This window comes from Bos javanicus, chromosome 29, assembly GCF_032452875.1.
Source record: "Bos javanicus breed banteng chromosome 29, ARS-OSU_banteng_1.0, whole genome shotgun sequence".
Classification (NCBI taxonomy): domain Eukaryota; kingdom Metazoa; phylum Chordata; class Mammalia; order Artiodactyla; family Bovidae; genus Bos; species Bos javanicus.
Window position 1 is genome coordinate 6,088,061 of NC_083896.1, and position 24,178 is coordinate 6,112,238.

The 24,178-nt window shown below is 37.8% G+C and overlaps 1 protein-coding gene across 2 annotated transcripts in view; it reads right to left on the reverse strand.

The window, feature by feature from the left end:
• The window catches only part of FOLH1 (folate hydrolase 1), a 72,505-nt gene that overhangs the window by 14,499 nt on the left and 33,828 nt on the right, over nt 1–24,178 (reverse strand). For both annotated transcript variants that reach the window (XM_061406012.1, XM_061406011.1), the window contains exons 8-13: nt 13,743–13,841; nt 13,391–13,476; nt 11,979–12,098; nt 7,839–7,921; nt 6,587–6,650; nt 3,223–3,290 (exon numbers count right to left, since the gene is read on the reverse strand). In XM_061406012.1, the coding sequence (XP_061261996.1) occupies nt 3,223–3,290; nt 6,587–6,650; nt 7,839–7,921; nt 11,979–12,098; nt 13,391–13,476; nt 13,743–13,841 (520 nt within the window). The remainder of the gene's footprint in view (nt 1–3,222; nt 3,291–6,586; nt 6,651–7,838; nt 7,922–11,978; nt 12,099–13,390; nt 13,477–13,742; nt 13,842–24,178) is intronic.

Below are 24,178 nucleotides of genomic sequence, written 5' to 3' on the forward strand. Positions count from 1 at the left end.
CAAAATCTAAATACCTATTAACCAGGGAATGAGTAGTTAAATCATATTAAGGAAAATATGAGAAGTAATTCATACATTAGCAGTCATTAAGAATTACAGCACTGAGTTTCTGACGATATGGGAAAATGTTACTATATATAATACACCTATTATTAAAAAAATACATGAGTGTATGGAAAGAAAGGGTACACTAAATTATTACCAAGCCATTAAATTCAGATGAATGGTCATAATATAAGATTTTTCTCAATCTATTCTGAATTAAAGGAGGCTACTTTCAATGATCCATTCCTTCTCCTCTTAAAAAAAATGAAAAGGAACAAGCTGGTTAAGGGAAGATTTTTGTTTTGTTTTAATATTGTTTTGTGCCAACAAGGTTGTCAAAGTCATTAAATAATACATAAGAAAATAAATGCACTAATATTTTACTTAGTTGAGTGTATATTGTATTTATGTTAAACACAGGGCTTTTAACGAATTTTTAGATTTTACAGATAAGAAAACTAAGGGAGTAAAATATGCCCTACTACTGAATGTGAGTTTCAGAGCACTAAATGTTATGGCAAAACATTTAGCACACTAAATTGCAATAATATTGCATTATTATTGGTAATTGATGAGTATATGGTATAAAAAATGTTCATTTTATATTTAATAAAAGTCCTATGATTTTTTTTTTAACAGATTAAACTCAAAAAAATTTATAGACTACTTACGCTGTGGAAGACTTTTTGTAGATGCTAGCAATACAAAGTATAATAACACACATTACATATCATCTACTAGTAGGAACTGTAAATAAAAGTGTGGATTTCATGTGCTAGGTGCTATAACACAGGGATGTGCAATGATCAATGGGAACACAATTAAATTTACATAAGCATGAGGTAAAATGTCAGTATGTAAAGCAACAAAATAACTTCACTCAAGCTTATAAATTTACCCCAAACTTTTTGCTACAAATGGCAGAAACATTCCATTTATTTTAGGATATATGAATTTTTGAATAATGTAGAAATATATTACTAGATTGCTTAGTTTATCACTAAAATTTTAAATGCTGCAAATCTTCTCAAAATAAATAAAACATAATTTTTAAAAATCCAAAATTACCAAGTATCACATAATTTCAAACCTAACCTAGAAGTAGTGTTTCACCTGGTAAGTAAATATAACTGCCAAGCTTCCTTAGCATTGACTTTAAATTCCATAAATGGTGTGAATTCTCTGAGATGCAGTGTTTCAAATATTTAATTTTGTAAACACATCACAGGAATTGATTAAAAACTGCAGATCCTGAAGGAATTCTTAAGTAACATACGAATAGATTAGCGCCAAGTTAAACTTTTCCACTCCTACTGGAGATACCAATAAATTAAATTCCATGCTTGTTAAGCCAAAGCTTAACCATATGTTTAGGGTCTATTTAAAATCCCTACTTGAGGGAAACAAATATTTTTCTTTTTTTGTGTGTGTGTAATAAAGTTTTATTAAAGTATAAAGGAGATAGAGAAAGCTTCTGACATAGGCATCAGAAGGGGGCAGAAAGAGTACCCGCTTGCTAGTGTTAACAATGAAGTTATATAATCCAAAGAATATCTGGAGGTTGTAAAGACCTCATCAGTCCTACTCCCACAATTTACATTTTAAGATAACACTGTCCTCAGGCAAGATACATCCTTGTAAAGACCAGGTCTACTCCCATAATTAACATTTTAAGATAACAGAAGGTTGAATCCAAAGACTGTCCTTAGGCAGGATACATTATTGGTATATAATCCTAAGGAATGTGGAGAAAGAAAAAAAGTTTGTCCTTTCTTCCTCCTTGAGAATTCCAGACCCCTGTTAGCCCTCTGTTAAATAGGCAAGTTTTTTTTAATCTTTTTTCTATTCAAAGGAGGTAAATAGCAGTAAAAACAAAAATCTGCCAGGCAAAAGCTCATTCATTATGACTAACTCTAGGACCAGAGGCTTTATGGGGCAGGAGAACTAAAATGAAGAGCTGCCTGTCAGTCCTGCAGAAATTCAGACACCACCAGGTTCAGTATCTTGTGCTGCCATCAGAAGGAATAAGGCAACTTTAGCTCAGTGGACTGAAAGCCACAGCAGGAAATCATGAACTGAGTACATTCAACCCATGTACTCCAGTCTCTGTCCCAGGACTCTGCATGCGGTGATTTACTTACTCTTTCTCAACAAGTTAGAAATATCAACTTTTCCTGAGTCCTGAATTAATTGGTATCATATTAAAGAGTAAAAATCAGTTTTTTTTTTAATTGGCTCTAGATTTTATTTAGTTGATAATGGGAAGGATTTCTTTCTCAGACAGGTTCATTGAACTTTACTTTACATAAGTAAAATTCACTCTTTTTAGTGTATAGTTCTGGGAGGTTTTTTTGTTTTGTTTTAATTTTATTTTATTTTTAAACTTTACAATATTGTATTAGTTTTGCCAAATATCGAAATGAATCCGCCACAGGTATACATGTGTTCCCCATCCTGGACCCTCCTCCCCCCTCCCTCCCCATACCCTCCCTCTGGGTCGTCCCAGTGCACCAGCCCCAAGCATCCAGTATCGTGCATCGAACCTGGACTGGTGACTCGTTTCATACATGATATTATACATGTTTCAATGCCATTCTCCCAAATCTCCCCACCCTCTCCCTCTCCCATAGAGTCCATAAGACTGATCTATACATCAGTGTCTCTTTTGCTATCTCGTATACAGGGTTATTGTTACCATCTTTCTAAATTCCATATATATGCGTTAGTATACTGTATTGGTGTTTTTCTTTCTGGCTTACTTCACTCTGTATAATAGGTTCCAGTTTCATCCATCTCATTAGAACTGATTCAAATGTATTCTTTTTAATGGCATTAAAAAAAAAATCAGTTTTAAAACTAAGAAGTTAAACCACAGGACTCAGTAATGGTGCAAGTACTGAACAAGTTATGTGACTTCAATGGCTAATGCTTTTTGAGCTCCATTTTTTCATTTCAAATGGATATGGCATACTCAAAGCTCCCCATAGACTGCCTCAGACTGATGTGGGGCAAAACAGGATAGTGTGCATCCACCATTTATAAGACATTTCTAGGAGTGGATCTTTGCTATGTGGGGAAAAAAAGTTATAAAACAACAGTTGTTCAACATAATAAACATAATAATGCCACCTCAGGAAAACATTTGTAGAGCTTAAAATTCCATGTAATTATTTTTACCTCCTTTGTTAGGTTATATACCAAGCTGTACATAAGTGGGGTACAATCAACTCTCAGAGTGTAGTTTCCTGAAAGACAAGGAGAAGATTGTTTTCTATTTCATTACTTTATTTTATTCTTCCATTCAAAGACCACTCCTAACTCCTTAGCCAGAATGACCCTTTTAAAATCCGGGGACTTCCGTGGCAGTCCAATGGTTAGGACCCTGCATTTCCACTGCAGGAGGTGCGGGTTTGATCTCTGACCAGAAACTAAGATCCCACAAGCCTTGAGGTGCAGCCAAAAATAAATAAATAGGATTCAAATCTGATCAAAACTTTCCAGTTCATCCCTGGATAAGATTCATCCTTATCTTGACCCTTGGTGCAACACATGAAACAATCTCTAATCACCTCTCACCTTTCCAAATCTTCACCTTCTACTCTGCCAAAGCAAATGTTCTATACAACAGAGATAATAAAAGTACTTCCCTCACAGGATTACTGTGTCAAATAAATGTTTATATTTAAAGCTTTACTTTAAAACATTTAAAGTAAATGTTTATGTTTAACAGCATTTGCCGTTGTTGGCACTTGAACTAAATTTTGTATGTGAATCTCAACACCCTAAACTAAGGATAGTAGTGTCTTTGGAGAGTTATTTCAGAAAGGTTTCAGTAGAAATTTTTTCTTCGTAAATTCTGCATCTTAACATTAGGAAGCCAATACGTGATTTACTGTATTATTTGAGAAAGGAACAGTTAATAAAATTTTAAATACAAAACAAAGTGAGATAAGCTGTGTTCCAATCACAGATTAATGGGGGTATTATTTGCTTTTGATCCTAAAAAGGATGGGGAAACAACAAAACAGCATTAAGTCAGAGAATGATATGATCAGCAAAATCCACAGATTAAAAAAATGCATTAAAATCTTAAAAAAACATCAATAAAATGTTATTCTACTTTTGAAGAAGATATGTTTGGAAAACTCATTCTGTGTGACAAGGTATTTCATCTTCATATGTGTTTAAACGAGGATGATAATAATCCAAGTTAACATTTCTGAACATTAACCCTGTGCAAGGGACAACTCTGGGAATTTTGTAATCATTAACTTCTACCCTTACAAGAACCTTTGAGATATGTGATCTTAATAAACCTATTGAGAGCTGATAAAACTGAGACACAGAGAGCAACAACCTGAGGTCACATAATTAAGAAGTAGAAGGGCCAGATATAAGCCCAACCCCTGAGCCACTAACTAAGGAAAGTCAGAGGAAGGAGAGGAAGATAACTGAAATGCACTAACTAACTTAGGAGACAATGCAGCTCAGATACATGGACAAAGAAGAAAATGTAAATGCCAATGTGCCTCCATCATATGCAATGTCCCAACTGTTTTTGACATGGCAGACTTACTAATAAACTAAAGAAAATATTCTATAGTCCACCCTTCATTCATTTGTTGCACCCATGCAAATAACATTTATTTAATGAGACATTAAGAATCCAGGGATGAAGAAGTATGATCCCACCTGTTCCTGGTGGAAGAATATAGTCTAGAAAGGGAGGCAGTTTGTAAAACAAATAATTACTTAATAATGGCAGTGATGAGTATTACAAAGATACCGTTTCCTGGAAAAAAATGGCATTCCAAGGAGACTCTAAGAATTAAACAGATGGTGTGTTGAACAGTAATCTGAGTATAGAGAACAGCAGTCACAGTGGCTGACAAGTCACATGTGGTCAAGGAACAGAAAGATGGGTAGGGCTAGTGTTGGAGAAGACTGTTGAGAGTCCCTTGGACTGCAAGGAGATCCAACCAGTCCATTCTGAAGGAGATCAGCCCTGGGATTTCTTTGGAAGGAATGATGCTAAAGCTGCAACTACAGTACTTTGGCCACCTCATGCAAAGAGTTGACTCATTTGGAAAGACTCTGATGCTGGGAGGGATTGGGGGCAGCAGGAGAAGGGGACGACAGAGGATGAGATTACTGGATGGCATCACTGACTGGATGGACGTGAGTCTCAGTGAACTCCGGGAGTTGGTGATGGACAGGGAGGCCTGGCGTGCTGTGATTCATGGGGTCGCAAAGAGTCGGACACGACTGAGCGACTGATCTGATCTGATTTGATGGTGTAGTGTGATTCATACCAGCTTCCCTGGTAGCTCAGTCGCTAAAGAATCTGACTGCAGTGCAGGAGTCCTGGGTTTGATCCCTGGGTTGGGAAGATCCCCTGATGAAGGAAATAGCAAACTACTCCAGTATTCTTGCCTGGAAAAACCCATGGACAGAGGAGCCTGGCAGGCTACAGTCCATGGGGTCACAAGAGTTGGACACAATTTAGCAACTAAACCATCACCATGGTGCAGTCAGTGACAATGGACTATTTGGGTTTCTTGGAAGTTGACCTGAGGTTGTCTCTTCATTTGAATCTCTGTTTATCAAAACAAACCCATTCAAAAGTCCTGTCTTCAATGCTTATCTCATTTCTCAAGCCTTTCCTGAAGTTGCTATCATTCTGTCCTCTGAATTCCAAGATCAGTACAATAATATCTTTCTGAGAGTACCTGCATATATCAGAATCCTAGACTGATTTATTTTATCATCTATACTAAATCTTGGGCTTCCCTGGTGACTCAGATGGTAACGAATCCGCCTGCAATGCAGGAGACTTAGGTTCGATCCCTGGGTTGGGAAGATCCCCTGCATGAGGGCATGACAAACCACTCCAGTATTCTTACCTGGAGAATTCCCATGGACAAAGGAGCCTGGCAGGCTGCAGTCCATGGAGTCACAAAGAGTCTGACATGACTCAACGACTAAGCACAGCACAGCACATACTAAATCTTAAACTCTCGAGTATTAGATTGTTCTTTATCAACCCCTAATTCTTTTGAAATCTTGGAAAGTTCATTGCATAGAGAGGTGCTTAGTAAGTATTTGAATTGAAGAAAAAAAATTTAGAAGAAAAAAATCTTGGTGAAAGATGAAATCTTGGAAGCTAGTATCTGTCCTCAAAATTTGTATGCATGATATGATAATGACAGGAGTTAAACATAAATCATAGCTTTTTGATACCCCACTCTAAAATTACAGAAATCTCTAGTTCCATAACTGATTTATTCATTTAACAATCACTGAATTCCTACCATAGATATGGTATCTGCCAAATGAAACAAGCAAATCAAAGGGTGCTGTTTCAATAGAGTCCAAATTGGCATCCTAGAGCTCACAGCTGCTGTGAGCACAACAAACCAGCAGGAGATTCCCTCACCACCTGTCCCCCGATTTCTATTCCTTGTCAGTGCATGATTTATGAACTAAACTGCTGCTACTACCAAGATCATATGTATTTTCCTATGAAACTGATGATATTCACCTTCTATAGAAGAATCAGCATTGATATAGGCCACACCACGCTCCTGAAGGAGTCTGGAATTTTCCTGTAATAAATAAATAAAGTTAAATAAATTAATAAATAAACATATAGTCATAACTCTCTTCTTAAAAAAAAATGCACATATACATTCACTGTATGGTGTGTGAATGAAGTTGGCCCAAGTTCACACCAAATTTGACATATAAGACTTTCCAGATTTTCAACGTTTGAAAGAATTTGGCAAGAAATAACAAGCAAAACATTTTTAAGACTAAATTTGAGATGAAACTGTCCACATTCTTAATATGGTGAGCAGAAAAGTTGATTTCTTAATCACACATAATCCTAGAAGCTAAGTTCTTCTGTGTTACGGTACCACCTACTGGTCAAAACTTTAAAACATTGTTTTCCATTTTAAAACACTGCCAAAGAGTAGCAAGATTTTTTTTGATAGAAGTGGATTCTGAACCTCAAAAACAAGCAATTTTCTGTGTCCTGACTATAAAAAATAAAGTAAAAAAACATGAAACTAAGTGAAAAAAATAATATGAAAGAGGAAAATCAAGATATTTTGGCTCTTCTTGACACCATCATAAAACTTCATTTACAGGAACACCATTATTTTCTTGGTAAACTTCAAAGAAAATAAAAGTACACATGGCTTCTCATAATTTCAAGATAATAGGAGATAAGTAAATATTTATATCATGACTATAAGTTAATGTAATTAATGTTATTTTTGCATATATTTACTTTACCAGCAATGCTGCTATTACCCACAGCCAATAATGCATGCAGGTAAAATTACTTTGCAAGAAGCCTCATAAATATTCTGTGGTGAGATTTTTCCATCTCACTCTTAGCATGATTTAAAGTAGGCCATTATGATATGAGGAAGACAGTACAAGCTGAAGGAGTATTTAAATATGAATAGCTTTAGCAGCTAACCTGAAAAAACTGAAACCTGATATCTTATTATGATGTACAGTTTCTAGTGGATTTATTTAGCTACTAGCACATTCTCAGAAAGCAAAAATTATTTCCACAATTGACATTAAGTGGCTTTAAAAGTTCAAGTACAATTTAGTTCTCATGTGACAAGATTTTTGAACATGAATACGTTGTTTCAGACTTTTGAAAAAAAGTTTGAATATTTTCTTGCTGGATTGACATTATTCTTACATTCTTGTGAATGAAATATTATCTGTTTTATTATTATGAAAATGTATCTTACATTGAATTATCAACTAACCTCTGCCCACTCAGTGGAACCAAAAAGACCAAATTCTTCTGCATCCCAGCTCGCAAACAGAATTGTTCTTCGAGGCCTCCATCCTGAAATATATGTGCATAACTAAGATGGTGACTGCAGCGATGAAATTAAAAGATGCTTGCTCCTTGGAAGAAAAGTTATGACCATTCTAGACAGCATATTAAAAAGCACAGTCAATACTTTGCCAACAAAGTTCTGTCTGGTCAAAGCTATGGTTTCTCCAGTAGTCATGTATGGATGTGACAGTTGGACCATAAAGAAAGCTGAGTGATAAAGAATTGATGCTTTTGAACTATGGTGTTAGAGAAGACTCTTGAGAGTCTCTTGGATTGCAAGGAGATCCAACCAGTTCATCCTAAAAGAAATCAGTCCTGAATATTCATTGGAAGGACTGATGCTGAAGCTGAAGCTCCAATACTTTGGCCACCTGATGCAAAGAACTGACTCACTGGAAAAGACCCTGATGCTGGGAAAGACTGAAGACGGGAGAAGGGTACAACAGAGGATGAGATGGTTGGATGGCATCACCGACTCAAAGGGCATGAGTTTGAGTAAACTCCAGGAGTTGGTGATGGACAGGGAAGCCTGGCGTGCTACAGTCCATGGGGTTGCAAAGAGTTGGACACAATTGAGCAACTGAACTGAACTGATAAAAGCTGGGAAAATGAACAATATAGTCAAGACATCAGCATGCCCAACAGCATGACAACAGCAAAAATTCATTGGTTGCTTAGGAAGGGTGAATTATGGTGATAATCTTAATTTCCTTCTCAATGACTTTAAACCTGATCTGTCAATACAAATTAGAGTATTTGTATTGAAAAAGGTGGGGAATGGTAAAAATTCTGTGAGATCCAGGGAACTCAAACAGGGGCTGTGTGACAACCTAGAGGGATGGGATAGGATGGGAGGTGGGAGGGGAGGCTTAAGAGGGAAGGGACATATGTATACAAATGGCTGATTCATGTTGATGTATGGCAGAAACCAAAGCAATATTGTGATTATCCTTCAATTAAAAATAAATAAATTCAAATAAATAATTTTTAAAATATTCTATGAGTTCATAAAACATTCTAATAGGTTTACGATGACTAGCTAAGAATAGGAAGCCATCTGTGGTCTGCAGCTGCCTGGAGTGAAAGAAAGTGTTAGATGTAGACTGTGGTCTTATAGCCAATAGAACTGAGAGAAAATCCTTTACGACTCTTCCGAGCCGCACTGGCATCACACAAACAATTGTTCAGTGTCAGTTGGCTGTGTGACTTCACTCCATTCTCTGCCAGAATTAGTCAACAGAAGCTCCGTTTGCAACAACAGGGTCTGCTGCTGCTGAAAAGTACACCATTCAGTAGGAAGGTCATACGGCTTGGAGTTAAAAACACTGACCTTGGAGTTTAAAAGATCTTAATTCAAGCCCTGGTTCTTTCACTTACTAGCAGTATGACCAAGGGAATGTTACTCAAACTTGCTAAATCCCTGTTTCATCATCTGTATACCAGGAAGAGCAGAGCAAAGATAAAGATACTCTTTGACTGTTGGGAGGATTAAATGGCATAATAGTTATAAAGACAGCATTAAACAAGTGCTCTAAACACTGCAAGTTGTCATTGTTTCAGTACATGTTTCATTTGTGCTTCTTAAGACTGAATATCCCTCTGGCTATTGAGTCAAGTGCTTCATGTTTGTTAAGAGTATTAATAGTTATTATTCACATCCCCTAATAATTATTATTCCTCATCACTGCAGTCTGTAGGCATACTCTGAAACTGTCATAGTCATGTTTTATATTTACCACAGGGATCCTTCTTGCAAAATAATGAAACATTTCATAATAATATTAAAACAACCTAATTCACAAACTATGTAAATTCTAGTTTCCATAATTCTGTTTTCTTAAAGAATAAGAAAACTGTGTGGTAAAAAGAATAGAGCACCCTTAGATTTGATTTCAAAGAGAGATGTCATGGTTTTTTGGACTGGGAGCCAGAAATCTGAATTTCAATCCCAGACTCTGTCACACACCCACTACACAACCTTGGGTGAATTACTAAATCCTAAACACTTCAGGAGAAAGTGAAGAGGAACTAAAAAGCCTCTTGTTGAAAGTGAAAGAGGAGAATGAAAAAGTTGGCTTAAAGCTCAACATTCAAAAAACTAAGATCATGGCATCTGGTCCTATCACTTCATGGCATGGGGAAAGAGGGAAACAGTGTCAGGCTTTATTTTTGGGGGCTCCAAAATCACTGCAGGTGGTGATTGCAGCCATAAAATTAAAAGATGCTTACTCCTTGGAAGGAAAGTTATGACCAACCTAGATACCATATTCAAAAGCAGAGACATTACTTTGCCAACAAAGGTTGATCTAGTCAAGGCTATGGTTTTTTCTGAGGTCATGTATGGATGGTAAGTGTTGGACTGTGAAGAAAGCTGAGCGCCAAAGAATTGATGCTTTTGAACTGTGGTGTTGGAGAAGACTCTTGAGAGTCCCTTGGACTGCAAGGAGATCCAACCAGTCCATCCTAAAGGAGACCAGTCCTGGGTGTTCTTTGGAAGGACTGATGCTGAAGGTGAAACTCCAATACTTTGGCCACCTTATGCGAAGAGCTGACTCACTGGAAAAGACCCTGATGCTGGGAGGGACTGGAGACAGGAGGAGAAGGGGATGATAGAGGATGAGATGGCTGGATGGCATCACCGACTCGATGGACATGAGTTTGGGTAAACTCTGTGAGTTGGTGATGGACAGGGAGGCCTGGCGTGCTGCAATTCATGGGGTCGCAAAGAGTCGGACACAACTGAGCGACTGAACTGAACTGAAACTCTTCAGTTAACTTATTTTTGCTTTGTGGGATCTTTCCAACCAAGGATCGAATCTGTGTCCCCTGCACAGGAAGCATGGAGTCTTAATCACTAGACCACCAGGGAAGCCCATCAATTAATGTATTTGTAAATCAAAATGAGAAATAACTAGGTAAACATCTCCCTGGTGCTATGTGTTCAAAACAGATAGCACACATAATAACATTGTTTCTCTGAGAAAGTAGGTACCACACAAACATAGCATATTTTTACTAAACATAACATATTTTTACTATTTTCACTGTTGCTAAGAGAAAAGAAGAATTATGGATCACATTTCCAGCCCACAGACACCTTGTCTGCAGGAGCAGTAAACAAAGTAGACCGTCTGTTCTCAGTGTGCAATGTTCATTTTAAAAAAACAACCATTTGAACTGAATTTTATTTTGGTTTCATAAAAAGTTTCTAAAATGACTGAAGTAATGGTCAGTCTAATAGTATAATATAATCTGAAAGTCCGCAAAAGAAACCAAAGCTGGAGTGTGAGAATGCAGACATGAAACTTTTGACAGCATCCTATTAAGCAAGAAGACCAGCATTTTTCTGAATAAGCTTTCATCTCCGCAGTCACTTAGTGCCCTTGACCTGAGGCCTGAGGCTGGGAGAGCCCAAGGAACTCCTGTTCACACTTCTCAGACCAGGACACAGTGGCTTATAATCTAATTCTGGTGGCTATTCTCCAGCGAAGAAACCCATTTCCATCTTCTTTGTTGCCAAAAGAAACCATGAACAGTATAATTCCTTTATTTCAGATTATAATTTAATATCTAAACATAAGTAATATGAAGATTATATATAAAGGAATTATTACAAATAAATACATAAAAGAATAAACAATATTATTAACCTTATATAACCTTATATATAAGGTGGCACAGTTGGTAAAGAATCTACCTCTAATGCAGGAGATGCAGGTTCGATCCCTGAGTTGGAAAGATCCCCTGGAGGAGGATATGGCAACCCACTCCAGTATTCTTGCCTGGAGAATCCCATGGACAAAGGAGCCTGGTGGGCTACAGTCCATGAGGTTGCAAAGAGTCAGACACAACTGAGTGACTGAACACAAGTAATATAGCTGCTAACTACTGAAAGCTACTCTGCTCCTAACCGCTATTATATATTGTATGCTACTACGATTTAATTTGCATGCAGCCTCTCCTGTTTCACACAAACCACTGAGGTGGTAATTTTACACTCACTTTACTGAAGACCAAACTGAGATTCAGAAAAAATGGTATTTTTACTTTTTGCTTACATTACCTTCTTTTTTCAGCTTTCCAAAACTCCTGACAATTTCATGAACGACAGCTGCTCCACTCTGAGGGTCAATGCCACCAAATACCCAGGAGTCACGGTGGCCTCCAAGAATGACATATCTGTCTAGAAAGCATCATTGCAAAATTACTTGCCATTCCAGGTCAAGAACAGAGCAAACAGCAAATGACTCAATAGCATCTAAACACAAGGCCTAAGGACTCAAGATAGCAACATTCCTAAAGACTTACATAAATATATCACTCTTCTGAATATGATGTATGAAGAAAATATACATGTGATAAGCAAATGTAAATACTTCAATGAATTATAGTAATTATAACTATATAAGTAATGATAAGTGAATATAAAAGTATCCTTTTCCACCTCTTTAATTCTCTGTTGCTCCTCTTTTACCAATTTACACTGCTTCCAGTATTTTCAGAGTAAAAGAAGAGAGTGGCCATGTAAAGAGTTCTCCACGTTCTACTCTTTCTACTTAGTTTTTAAGGTACAGCTCACAGATTCTACCTCTCTATAATCTGCTCCCATTTCTACAGGGAGAGGGAATCACACCACTACCCTGCTTTCAAGGCAGTCTTTTCATGTTGATAAAGCATTTACCACACTTAAATGTAGGGGGCTCCTTGTCCCTGGTCTGGGTCTTTTATAAATATCCCTCCATCCCCAAAGCCTAGCACAGAGCTGGCACAAAACATGTACTCAGTGAGGTTCAATAAATAGTTGTTTATCACTTAGTGCTCACTGGAAGGCATATCAGTATTCTTTATCCCTGAAAGAAAATACTGGCTGCTTGTATGAAAGGTATGCAGTTTAATTCTATTTTCATTATAAATTTATAGGTCCTAAGGAATCAAAACATAATAAAGTAAGATTATTTTCAAATGTATCACTGAGCAGCTTATCTGAAATCATATGAAAATCACATGTCTATGTATTTTACCAATTTCAGTGTAAAAAAATAAATAAATCCATGTACAGGATTCATTAACTTGAAGTTATCTTAACTTCGTAAGAGTGTTATTTATCATTATTATGAAGATATTTCTCCATGCAAAATATGCAGTAAAGAAAACTGGAGTTCTTTAAAAAGAAAAAATGTTCAGATTAAACACCTAGAAACGATCTCTCCCTGCTCCTCCTCCCTTGTTCCTTTAATTGAAGCACGCGTAGTTTTTCACCAAGCTTGCTCATCTGACCAATCTAGTCCCAACCTTTATTCACAACATGCATCACAATGCAAAATTACCTCCTATGGATCTGTTTTGTGTTTACACGAGTTCCATTAGGACTAAGAGTTGCCTTGCTTTGTTCACTCTACATTCCCAGAGCTCAGAGCAGTATCTGGCACCAAAGAATGGCCCAATCCATATTTGCTGAACAAATGACTAACTTACCTGGCTCCACTGCCCCTCTGAGAGTTCCAATCACATTGTAAATTCTTTCCACTTTATTGTTGGAATGGATATGCATCTTGACTTTTCTAACACAAAAATAGAGGACACAGGCTAACAATATTGGTTAACAGCTTGCCACCCACATTTTTAAAATCTTTCATTTTTTGAATATTTATAAATTCACATAAGTGATAATTGTCCAATTGTGATACCCTTTCCAACCTGTTGTTATATCTCCTGCTGATAGTAGGTTGTACTTTTGAGTCATCCTCTAAAATTTTCAAAAAAAACCTTTTTTTGAAAAAAGGTTTCCTCCCCCTAAAGAGGGTTACAATAAAAACAATTTCTTAACTGTGCAGAAAAGTTTCCAATAAATCCAGGTCCAACATTGTAGGGCACTTGAAGACCTCCTTTCCAGCTGTCATCTGGGGGTGCTAATCCACCCATTCTTCTGTTGAACATAAAAAAATATTATTAGCTGATAGTTAATTCTGAGGTTATAAGTTAAAATGTCAAAGAACTTGCTTTCTGTTTTTGTTTGTTTGGCCACACTGTGCATCATGTGAAATCTTTATCTCTGACCAGGAATCAAACCTGCGCCCCTGGCACTGGAAGGCAAAGTTTTAACCACTGGACTGCCAGGGAAGTCCCTGAACTTGCTTTCTTGAATGCCTGCTTATAATAGCTTCTAGTACAATTTGCATAGGATATACCATTTAACACTTACACCATGGTGACTACAGATGTGAAATTAAAAGATGCCTGCTCCTTGGGAAAAAGGCTATGACAAAACTAGACAGCATCTTAAAAAGCAGAAACATTACTTTGCCAACAAAGGTCCGTATAGTCAAAGCTACAGTTTTTCCAGTAGTCATGTATGGATGTGAGAGTTGGACCATAAAGAAGGCTAAGTGGCAAAGAATTAATGCTTTTAAACTGTGGTACTGGAGAAGACTCTTGAAAGTCCCTTGGACAGCAAGGAGATCAAGCCAGTCAATCCTAAAGGAAATCAACTCTGAATATTCATTGGAAGGTGAAGCTGAAGCTCCAGTACTTTGGCTACCTGATGCGAAGAGCCGACTTATTGGAAAAGTCCCTGATGCTGGGAAAAACTGAGGGCCAGAGAGAAGAGGGCAACAGAGGATGAGATGGTTGGATGGCATCATCAACTCAATGGACATGCATTTGAGCTAACTCTAGGAGATAGGTAAGGACAGGGAAGCCTGGTGTACTGCAGTCCACGGGGTTGCAAAGAGTCAGACATGACTGAGCAATTGAACAACAACACCAAAGTTGACTTTTACATCAGACATGAATTTGGATCCCAGATCTATCACATATTCTTGAACTTTGATTTATTTGTAAAATAAGTTCTTACAATATTAACTCATGTGGTTGTTTTATAAGTAAATTGATAAAAAATATGTAAAGCATTTAGCACAGTGTAAGTGCTAGAACCTAATTAGTACTTTATGTATGTTAATGCTACTGTCATTGTCTTTATTACGATTGTTGCTGCTGTCATAATCCTGGTAGTTACTCAGGGAGGCAAAGAGAAGCCATATAATCACATTCACTTTAGTATAAAAGAGTAAAAAAGAATATGAACATCCCACCCAGGTAAATTAAAATTTTACTATAACTCAAATTTCATCAACTTTTTATAAAGTTCTCAGCATTCCTGGGCCATTATATAACTCTATGTCTCTTTTCTTCTTAAACATTTATTAAGAAACTTTCATTTTATGATATATCTAATTTATAAAATACTGTCTTTTCTAATTAATTCATAGTATTACATTGCTAACCATTTGTGGGAATATGAGAATTGACCATCAGGGACAAATACCACATTCCTTAATCATGCAGAGGGAGTAAATTTTCACAGTGAAATTCATGAATTGTATGTTCTTACATTTTTAATAAGATTAAATTCTAATCATGTATAGTGTTTCATTATACCTTATAAAGTATAAAATAAAGTGTTAGTCGCTCAGTTGTGTCTGACTCAGATTTTTTACTGTCCACCAGGAAAGCCCTTACAAAGTATAGATATGGATGGAGAAATGGAAACTATCTTATTGCCTTTGTATATGCAGATCATTGCCTCCTTCCAAAAATTATGTTGTACTTTCCAAAATTCATTTTTAATCACTGTCTTGAATGCAAAGTATACTTCCACAGCAGTTATGATATTAATGACTGCATTTACAAAATGACTTACTAAAGCTGACTTAAACACATTTGGTAATTTTTTCATTAAGTAATTACTGTAGTAACACAGTTAGAGCACAGCCAAATTTGACTAGTTTACCCTAGTCAAATGGTAGACACTAGATTAAACAAACCTCACGTCTAATTCCATAAAATCCCTACTTTTTTCCTTCCATGCATTCTTCTTCTAACTACAATAATACAGGTTTACTTTTGTACAGCATTTAGAATTATGGACTTCCCTCGTAGCTCAGTCAGTAAAGAATCCGCCTGCAATGTAGGAGACCCAGGTTTGATTCCTGGGTCAGGAAGATCCCCTGGAGTAGGGAATGGCTACCCACTCCAGTCTTCTTGACTGGAGAATCCCACAGACAAAGGAGCTTGACAGGCTACAGTCCATGGAGTCACAAAAGAGTTGGACACGACATCGCCAATAAACCACCACCATACATATTTTTGAAACTGTTTTTCCCATTCAATACTATATTATAAGCATATATCCACATCATTAAATACTCTTGTACAATATATATTTTAATAGCTTCATGTACTATCATAGCAATGTATTTAACTACTTATCAATGATTGAAGTTCTGTATTGTTTATAGTTTTCCACTATTACAAGTAATGCTATAATCACACTCATCTTTTAAATGTAATGAATATTTAGACTCTATATTTAGACAAATACATAGTCCATGGTGCCCTCAAAAATTGTGCTCCATCCTGAGCCTTAACCCACATGGCAAAGTTAAGAGTTCAAAAGAAAAACAGACCAGGGTGCTGTTCCTTAATCTGCCCTTCAATGGACCATGCATGAGTGCATGCCAAGTAGCTTTAGTTATATGCAACTCCTCGTGACCCTATGGACTGCAGCCCACCAGGCTCCTCTGTCCATGGGATTCTCCAGGCAAGAATACTGAAGTGGGTTGCCATGCCCTCCTCCAAGGACATCTTCACACCTAGGGATTGAACCCAAGTCTCTTATGCCTCCTGCCTTGGCAGGTGGGTTCTTTACCACTAGCACCACCTGGGAAACCTCATTAAATTGGACAAATTCCTCCAGCTGTCTGATGACAGCCTCCTCACCTACAATGAGGGCACTACACTAGGTCATGAAAAGTTTTCTGATACATTTTAAAATAGTTACTAAGACTGCCTTGAATTCAAAGAAAAGAAATTAGCCAAATGCTTTGGTCTCTAGTGATAAATCACTAGAGAAATCAGCGATGACTTCTTGAACCCTGCTCGAGAGTAATGGAGAAGAAACAACAGGAAGACAGTAGAAAGCAGGACAGGAAAGAGGAAAGAGTTCCAACATCAGGTTAAACAATAACAAGTTTGAAGAAGCTTCAGTGATGAAAGCAGAGGAGGAAGAGGAATGAATTAAGATGATAATCAATGGAAGATGCTTTCAAAGGGTGTTATTCTAGGTCCATGAAGAAGTAGTCAATAAGAGAATTCAATAAGTAAGAGATTTATCAGGGGAAAGGCCAATGAAAGAAATAACAAGGGTGCTAGGAAAGGCCAAGAAAGCCAGGTAGAGAGTAAAAGAGAGAAGAGTGTTGGTGGCAGAATCCCAAGAGCCTTGCTCTCAGCATTTCTATCCCTCCCATCAGAGGAGTCCATGTCTCCCAGTAATGGGCCTCATTTAACATCCTTGCGGCATCTAGGTCCTGACGGGGAGCATCTAGTAGAAGCATGGCCCTGACACAAGTAGGGTGATAGATTTAGCACAATGCTTCAGCACAGTGGAGCAGACTTCCCTGGCAGTCCAGTGGTTAAGAATCCTCCTACCAATGCAGGGGATGTGGGTTTGATTTTTTAATCTGGAAAGATTCCATGTGCAGCAGAGCAACTAAGCCCACGAGCCACAACTACTGATCCTTGCTCTAGAGCCTCTGCTATTCAACAAGAGAAGTCCCACAATGAGAAGCCCATGAACCGCAAGAAGAATAGCTCCCACTTGCAGCAACTAGAGAAAGCCCATGTGCAGCAACGAAGACCCAGCGCAGCCAAAAATTAATTTTAAAAAATGCAGTGGAGGGGCGGTCCCAAGATGGTGGAATAGGGCAGGGAGACCACTTTCTCCCCCACAAATTCATCAAAAGATCATTTAAATGCTGAGCTACGTCCACAAAACAACTTCTGAACACTGGTGGAGGACACCAGGCACCCAGAAAGGCAACACATTCTCTTTGAAAGGAGGTAGGACAAAATATAAAAGACAGAAAGGCAAAAGAGTTAGGGATGGAGACCTGTCCTGGGAGGGAGTTCTGAAGGAGAAGTTTTGACACAGTAGAAAACCCTCTCACAGGTGGGTCTGTGGGGAGTTTTGGAATCTCAGAAGGCAACGTAACTGGGAGGAAAAAAAAAAAAAACCCACAGAATACACGCCTAAGCACAACTGTCAGTAGAGAAGTAGCACAGATGCTCATGTCTGCCACAAGTGAGTGGGGGCTGGACAGGGAAGCACGGTCTGCATGCTTAGGGTAAGGACCAGGCTTGAATGCCCTGAGGACAATCTGAGGGAGCTAACATCAGATAGCAACCCAAACTGTGGAATCACCAGAAAGAAAAAAAAAAATTTTGATTTTTCCTGCATAAGGCTCTAACGCGCAGCCTGGCCTGCTCACAGAACAAAGGACTGAATGAATACCAAAGGAGAGCTGGCCGGCTGCACACAGGCCCCTCCCCATGCTGGAGGCAGAGAGGCAGGTGGGCGACAGCAGAGCTGGAAGGCAAGGGGCAATCTCGGCCCCAGAGATGGCATTCTCCACCAAACTGTGAGCAGGTTCCCAGTTGCTAACCACATCTTCCTGGGATCCTGGATGGTTGACATCTGCCAGGAGGGTCGCAGCCTGAGATCAGCTCTCCACAGGAGACACACGGCACACCTGAGATGGTGCTCTCACAGCACACCCAGGAAACAGAGCGGCCAAGAACAGGAAGGTGAATAAGATGCACAGCCCACCTGGGACAGTGCACTCTCCAAGCACCTGGTCACCTACGCTGCTTGAACCTGGGAAGAGCACAAAACGCAGGCCCAACTGAGTCTGTGCCCTTCAGAGTACCCAAGAACCTGAGCGGCTTAGACCTAGGAAGTGCACGATACGCAGGGCCCGCTTTGGACAGTTCCTTTGCAGAGCACCCTGAAGCCTGAGCAGTGTAGACCTGGGAAGCACACACTTCCATGAGCTGGTGCAAACCCAGTGTGGTCCACACACTGCAAGCACTCCTCACACATGCCAGCAATATTTGTTTACAGCATTCCTCCCTCCCCACAACACAACTGAACAAGTGAGCCTTGTGTCAGGGTGCAAATTAGACACTGAAGAGACTTGAAAACAGAGGAAGCAAAATAAACAAAGAGGAGGTAATTGCTCTGGAAGTGACAGGTGCAACACATTAAAACCCTGTAGCTAACATTGACTAAGCATTAGAGGGGCCTATAGACCTTGAGAAGAAGTACAAGCTGGAAAAAGGAACTATCTGCAACTGAACTCACCCCACACTGCCCACAACAGCTCCAGAGAAATTCCTAGATATATTTTTACTACCATCACTTTTTAATTTTTTAAATTTAAGTTATTTATAATTCCTTTAATTTTCATTTTTATAACCTACTATTACCTTGCAAACAGAAGAACCTACTTTTAAAGCAAATTTCGTATATATATGCTTTTTTAATTTTGTGATTGATTTTGCTTTGTGTTTTTTATATTGTATGTTTGAGAGTCTAACCTCTACTCTAGATTTTTAATCTTTGCTTTTTGGTATTTGTTATCAATTTTGTACCTTTAAGAATCTAATCTCCAGTATCGATTTTTAATTAGGGATGTTATTACTGCCTTGATTGCCCTCTCCCCTTTTGACTCTCCCCCAGGTCACCTCTATCTCCTCCCTCCCCCTTCTCTTCTCTACTTAACTCTGTGAATCTCTCTGGGTATTCCAGACTGTGGACAGAACTTAGGGAACTGATTACTGGCTAGACTGCTCTCTCACCTTTTAACTTCCCCTCTTCTCCTCCTGGTCACCTCTATTTCCCTCTTCCCTCTTCTTTTCTCCATGTAACTCTGTGAACCTCTCTGGGGTGTCCTTCACTGTGGAGAATTGTTTCACCACTAACCTAGATGTTTTATCATCTGTGCTGTATGGATGGAGAAGTCTTGAGGCTACTGTAAGAGAAAGAATGAAAGTCAGAGGCAAGAGGCTTAACTCCAAAACTTGAGAACATCAGAGAACTCCTGATTCCAGGGAACATTAATAGACAAGAGCTCACCCAAAAGTCTCCATACCTACACAGAAACCAAGCTCCACCCAAATGCCAAAGTTCCGGTGCAAAACATACCACACTAATTCTCCAGAGAAGCATTAAAAGCCCTGAGCATTAAAAGACAGGCTGCCCAAAGCCATGTCAAACGCATAGACATCCTAAATCTCATTACTGTACACTTCATTGCACGTCAGACAGAAGAGATTCAGCTCCACCCACCAGAACACAGGTGCAAACTCCCCAAACCACGAAACCCTGACAAGCCACTAGTCCAACCCACCCACAGGGAGCAGGCTCCACAATAAACAGGAACCATGAATTCCAGCCTACAGTAAGGGCACCCCAAACACAGCAATCCAAACAAAATGAAAAGGCAGAGAAATATTCAGCAGGTAAAGGAACATGATAAATGCCCACCAAACAAAAGAGGAGATAGGAAGTCTACCTGAAAAAGAATTCAGAACAGTGATAGTAAAGATGATCCAAAATCTTGAAAACAAAATGGAGTTACAGATAAATAGACTAGAGACAAAGATTGAGAAGATGCAAGAAATGTTTAACAAGGACCTAGAAGAAATAAAGAAGAGTTAATCAATAACAAATAAGGTAATAGCTGAAATCAAAAGGACTCTGGACAGAACCAGAATAACCAAGGCAGAAGATAGGATAAGTGAGGTGGAAGATAGAACAGTGGAAATAAATGAAGCAGAGAGGGAAAAAGAAAAAAAGAATTAAAATAAATGAGGACAACCTCAGAGACCTCTGGGACAATGTTAAATGCTCCAACATTCGAGTCATAGGTGTCCCAGATGGGACAAAAAGAAAGGGTATGAGAAAATACTTGAGATAATAGTTGAAAACTTCCCTAAAGTGTGGAAGGAAATAGCCGCCCAAATCCAAAAAAACCCAGAGAGTCCCAAACAGGATAAATCCAAGGTGAAACCCCCCAAGACACATAACAGTCAAACTAATGAAGATCAAACACAAAGAGCAAATATTAAAAGCAGCAAAGGAAAAGCAATAAATAACACACAAGGGGATCCCCGTAAGGATAACAGCTGATCTTTCAATAGAAACTCTTCAGCCCAGAAGGGAATGGCAGGACATATTTAAAGTGATGAAAGAGAAAAAACTACAATCTAGATTACTATACCCAGCAAGGATCTCATTCAGATATGATGGAGAAATTAAAAGCTTTACAGACAAGCAAAAGCTAAGAGAATTCAGCACCACCAAACCAGCTCTTCAACAAAGGCTAAAGGATCTTCTCTAGACAGGAAACAAAGAAAAGTTTTATAAAATTGAACCCAAAACAACAAAGTAGATGGCAATGGGATCATACTTATCAATAATTACCTTAAATGTAAATAGGTTGAATGCCTCAACCAAAAGACAAAGACTGGCTGAATGTATACAAAGCAAGACCCCTATATATGCTAACTACAAGAGACCCACCTCAAACCAAGGGACACATGCAGACTGAAAGTGAAGGGTGGAAGAAATATTTCACACAAATGGAGACCAAAAGAAAGCAGAAGCAGCAATATTCATATCAGATAAAATAGACTTTGAAATAAAGACCATGAAAAGCAACAAAGAAGGACACTACATAATGATCAAAGGATCAATCCAAGAAGATATAACAATTATAAATATATATGCACCCAACATAGAAGCACCTCAATACTGAAAGCAAATGCTAACAAGTATGAAAAGAGAAATTAATAGTAACACAATAATAGTGGGAGACTTTAATACCCCACTTAGACCTATGGATAGATCAACCAAACAGAAAATTAGAAAGGAAACACAAGCTTTAAATGATACAATGGACTAGTTAGACCTAATTGGTATCTATAGGACATTTCACCCCAAAACAATGAATTTCACCATTTTGTCAAGTGCACATGGAACATTATCCAGGATAGATCACATTCTGGGCCATAAATCTAGCCTTGGTAAATTCCAAAAAATTGAAAGCATTTCAAGCATGTTTTCTGATCATAATGCAGTAAGATTAGATGTCAACTACAGGAAAAAAACTATTAACAATACAAACATATGGAGGCTAAACAACACACTTCTGAATATCCAACAAATCACAGAAGAAATCAAAAAGGAAATCAAAATATTCATGGAAACAAGTGAAAATGAAAACACAACAACCCAAAACCTATGGGATTCAGTAAAAGCAGTGCTAAGGGGAAGGTTCATAGCAATACAAGCTTACCTAAAGAAAAAAGAGAAAAATAAATGCCCTGACTCTACACCTAAAACAAGCAGAAAAAGAAGAAATGAAGAACCCCAAAGTTAGTAGAAGGAAAGAAATCATAAAAATCACAGCAAAAATAAGTGAGAAAGAAACAAAGGGGACTATAGCAAAAATCAACAAAACTAAAAGCTGGTTCTTTGAGAAGATAAATAAAATAGACAAACCATTAGCCAGACTCATCAAGAAACAAAGGGAGAAGAATCAAATCAACAAAATTAGAAATAAAAATGGAGAGAACACAACAGACAACACAGAAATACAAAGGCTCATAAGAGACTACTATCAACAACTATATGCCAATAAAATGGACAACTTGGAAGAAATGGACAAATTCTTAGAAAAGTATAACTATCCAAAACTGAATCAGGAAGAAACATAAAATCTTAACAGACCCATCACAAGCACAGAAATCAAAAATCTTCTAACAAACAAAAGCCCAGGACTAGATGGCTTCGCAGGCGAATTCTAACGAAATTTAAAGAAGAGCTAAAACCTATCCTACTCAAACTCTTCCAGAAAATTGCAGAGGAAGGTAAACTCCCAAATTCATTCTATGAGGCCACCATCACTCTAATACCAAAACCAGACAAAGATGCCACAAAAAAGAAAACTACAGAGCAATATCACTGATAAACATAGATGCAAAAACGCTTAACAAAATTCTAGCAAACAGAATTCAACAACATATTAAAAAGATCATACATCATGACCAAGTGAGCTTTATCCCAGGGAAGCAAGAATTCTTCACTATTCACAAACCAATCAATGTGATACACCACATAGCAAATTGAAAGATAAAAACCATATGATTATCTCAATCTACATGGAGAAAGCCTTTGACAAAATTCAACATCCATTTATGATAGAAACTCCCCAAAAAGCAGGCATAGAAGGAACTTACCTCAACATAATAGAAGCCATATTATCCTCAGTGGTGAAAACTTGAAAGCATTTCCCCTAAAATCAGGAACAAGACAAGGGTGCCCACTCTCACCATTACTATTTAACACAGTTTTGGAAGTTTTACCCATAGCAATTAGAGAAGAAAAAGAAATAAAAGGAATCCAGATTGGAAAAGAAGAAATAAAACTCTATTTGCAGATGACAAGTCCCCTGCATAGAAAACCCTAAAGATACTAGCAGAAAATTACTAGAGCTAATCAATGAATATAGTAAAGTTGCAGGAAATAAAATTAATACACACAAATCCCTTGCATTCCTATACACTAACAATGAGAAGACATAAAGAGAAATTAAGGAAACAATCCCATTCACTATTGTGACGAAAATAATAAAATATTTAAGAATAAATTTACCTAAAGAAACAAAAGACCTATATATAGAAAACCATAAAACACTGATGAAAGAAATCAAAGATGACACATATGGATGGAGAAATGTACCATGTTCATGTATCTGAAGAATCAATATAGTGAAAATGAGTATACTACCCAAAGCAATCTATAGATTCAATGCAATCCCTATCAAGGTATCAATGGTATTTTTTCACAGAACTAGAACAAATAATTTCACAAATTGTATGGAAATACAAAAAACCTCAAATAGCCAAAGAATCTTGAGAAAGAAGAATGGAACTGGAGGAATCAACCTGCCTGACTTCGAGCTCTACTACAAAGCCACAGTCATCAAGATGGTATGGTACTGGCACAAAGACAGAAATATAGATCAATGGAACAAAATAGAAAGCCCAGAGGTAAATCCATGCCCTATGGACACCTTATCTTTGACAAAGGAGGCAAACATATACAATAGAGAAAAGACAATCTGTTTAACAAGTGGTGCTGGGAAAACTGGTCAACCACTTGTAAAAGAATGAAACCAGAACACTTTCTAACACCATACACAAAAATAAACTCAAAATGGATTAAAGATGTAAATATATGACCAGAAAAAATAAAACTCCTAGAGGAAAACATAAGCAAAACACTCTCTGACATAAATCAAGCAAGATCCTCTATGACCCATCTCCCAGAGTAATGGAAATAAAAGCAAAAATAAAAAAATG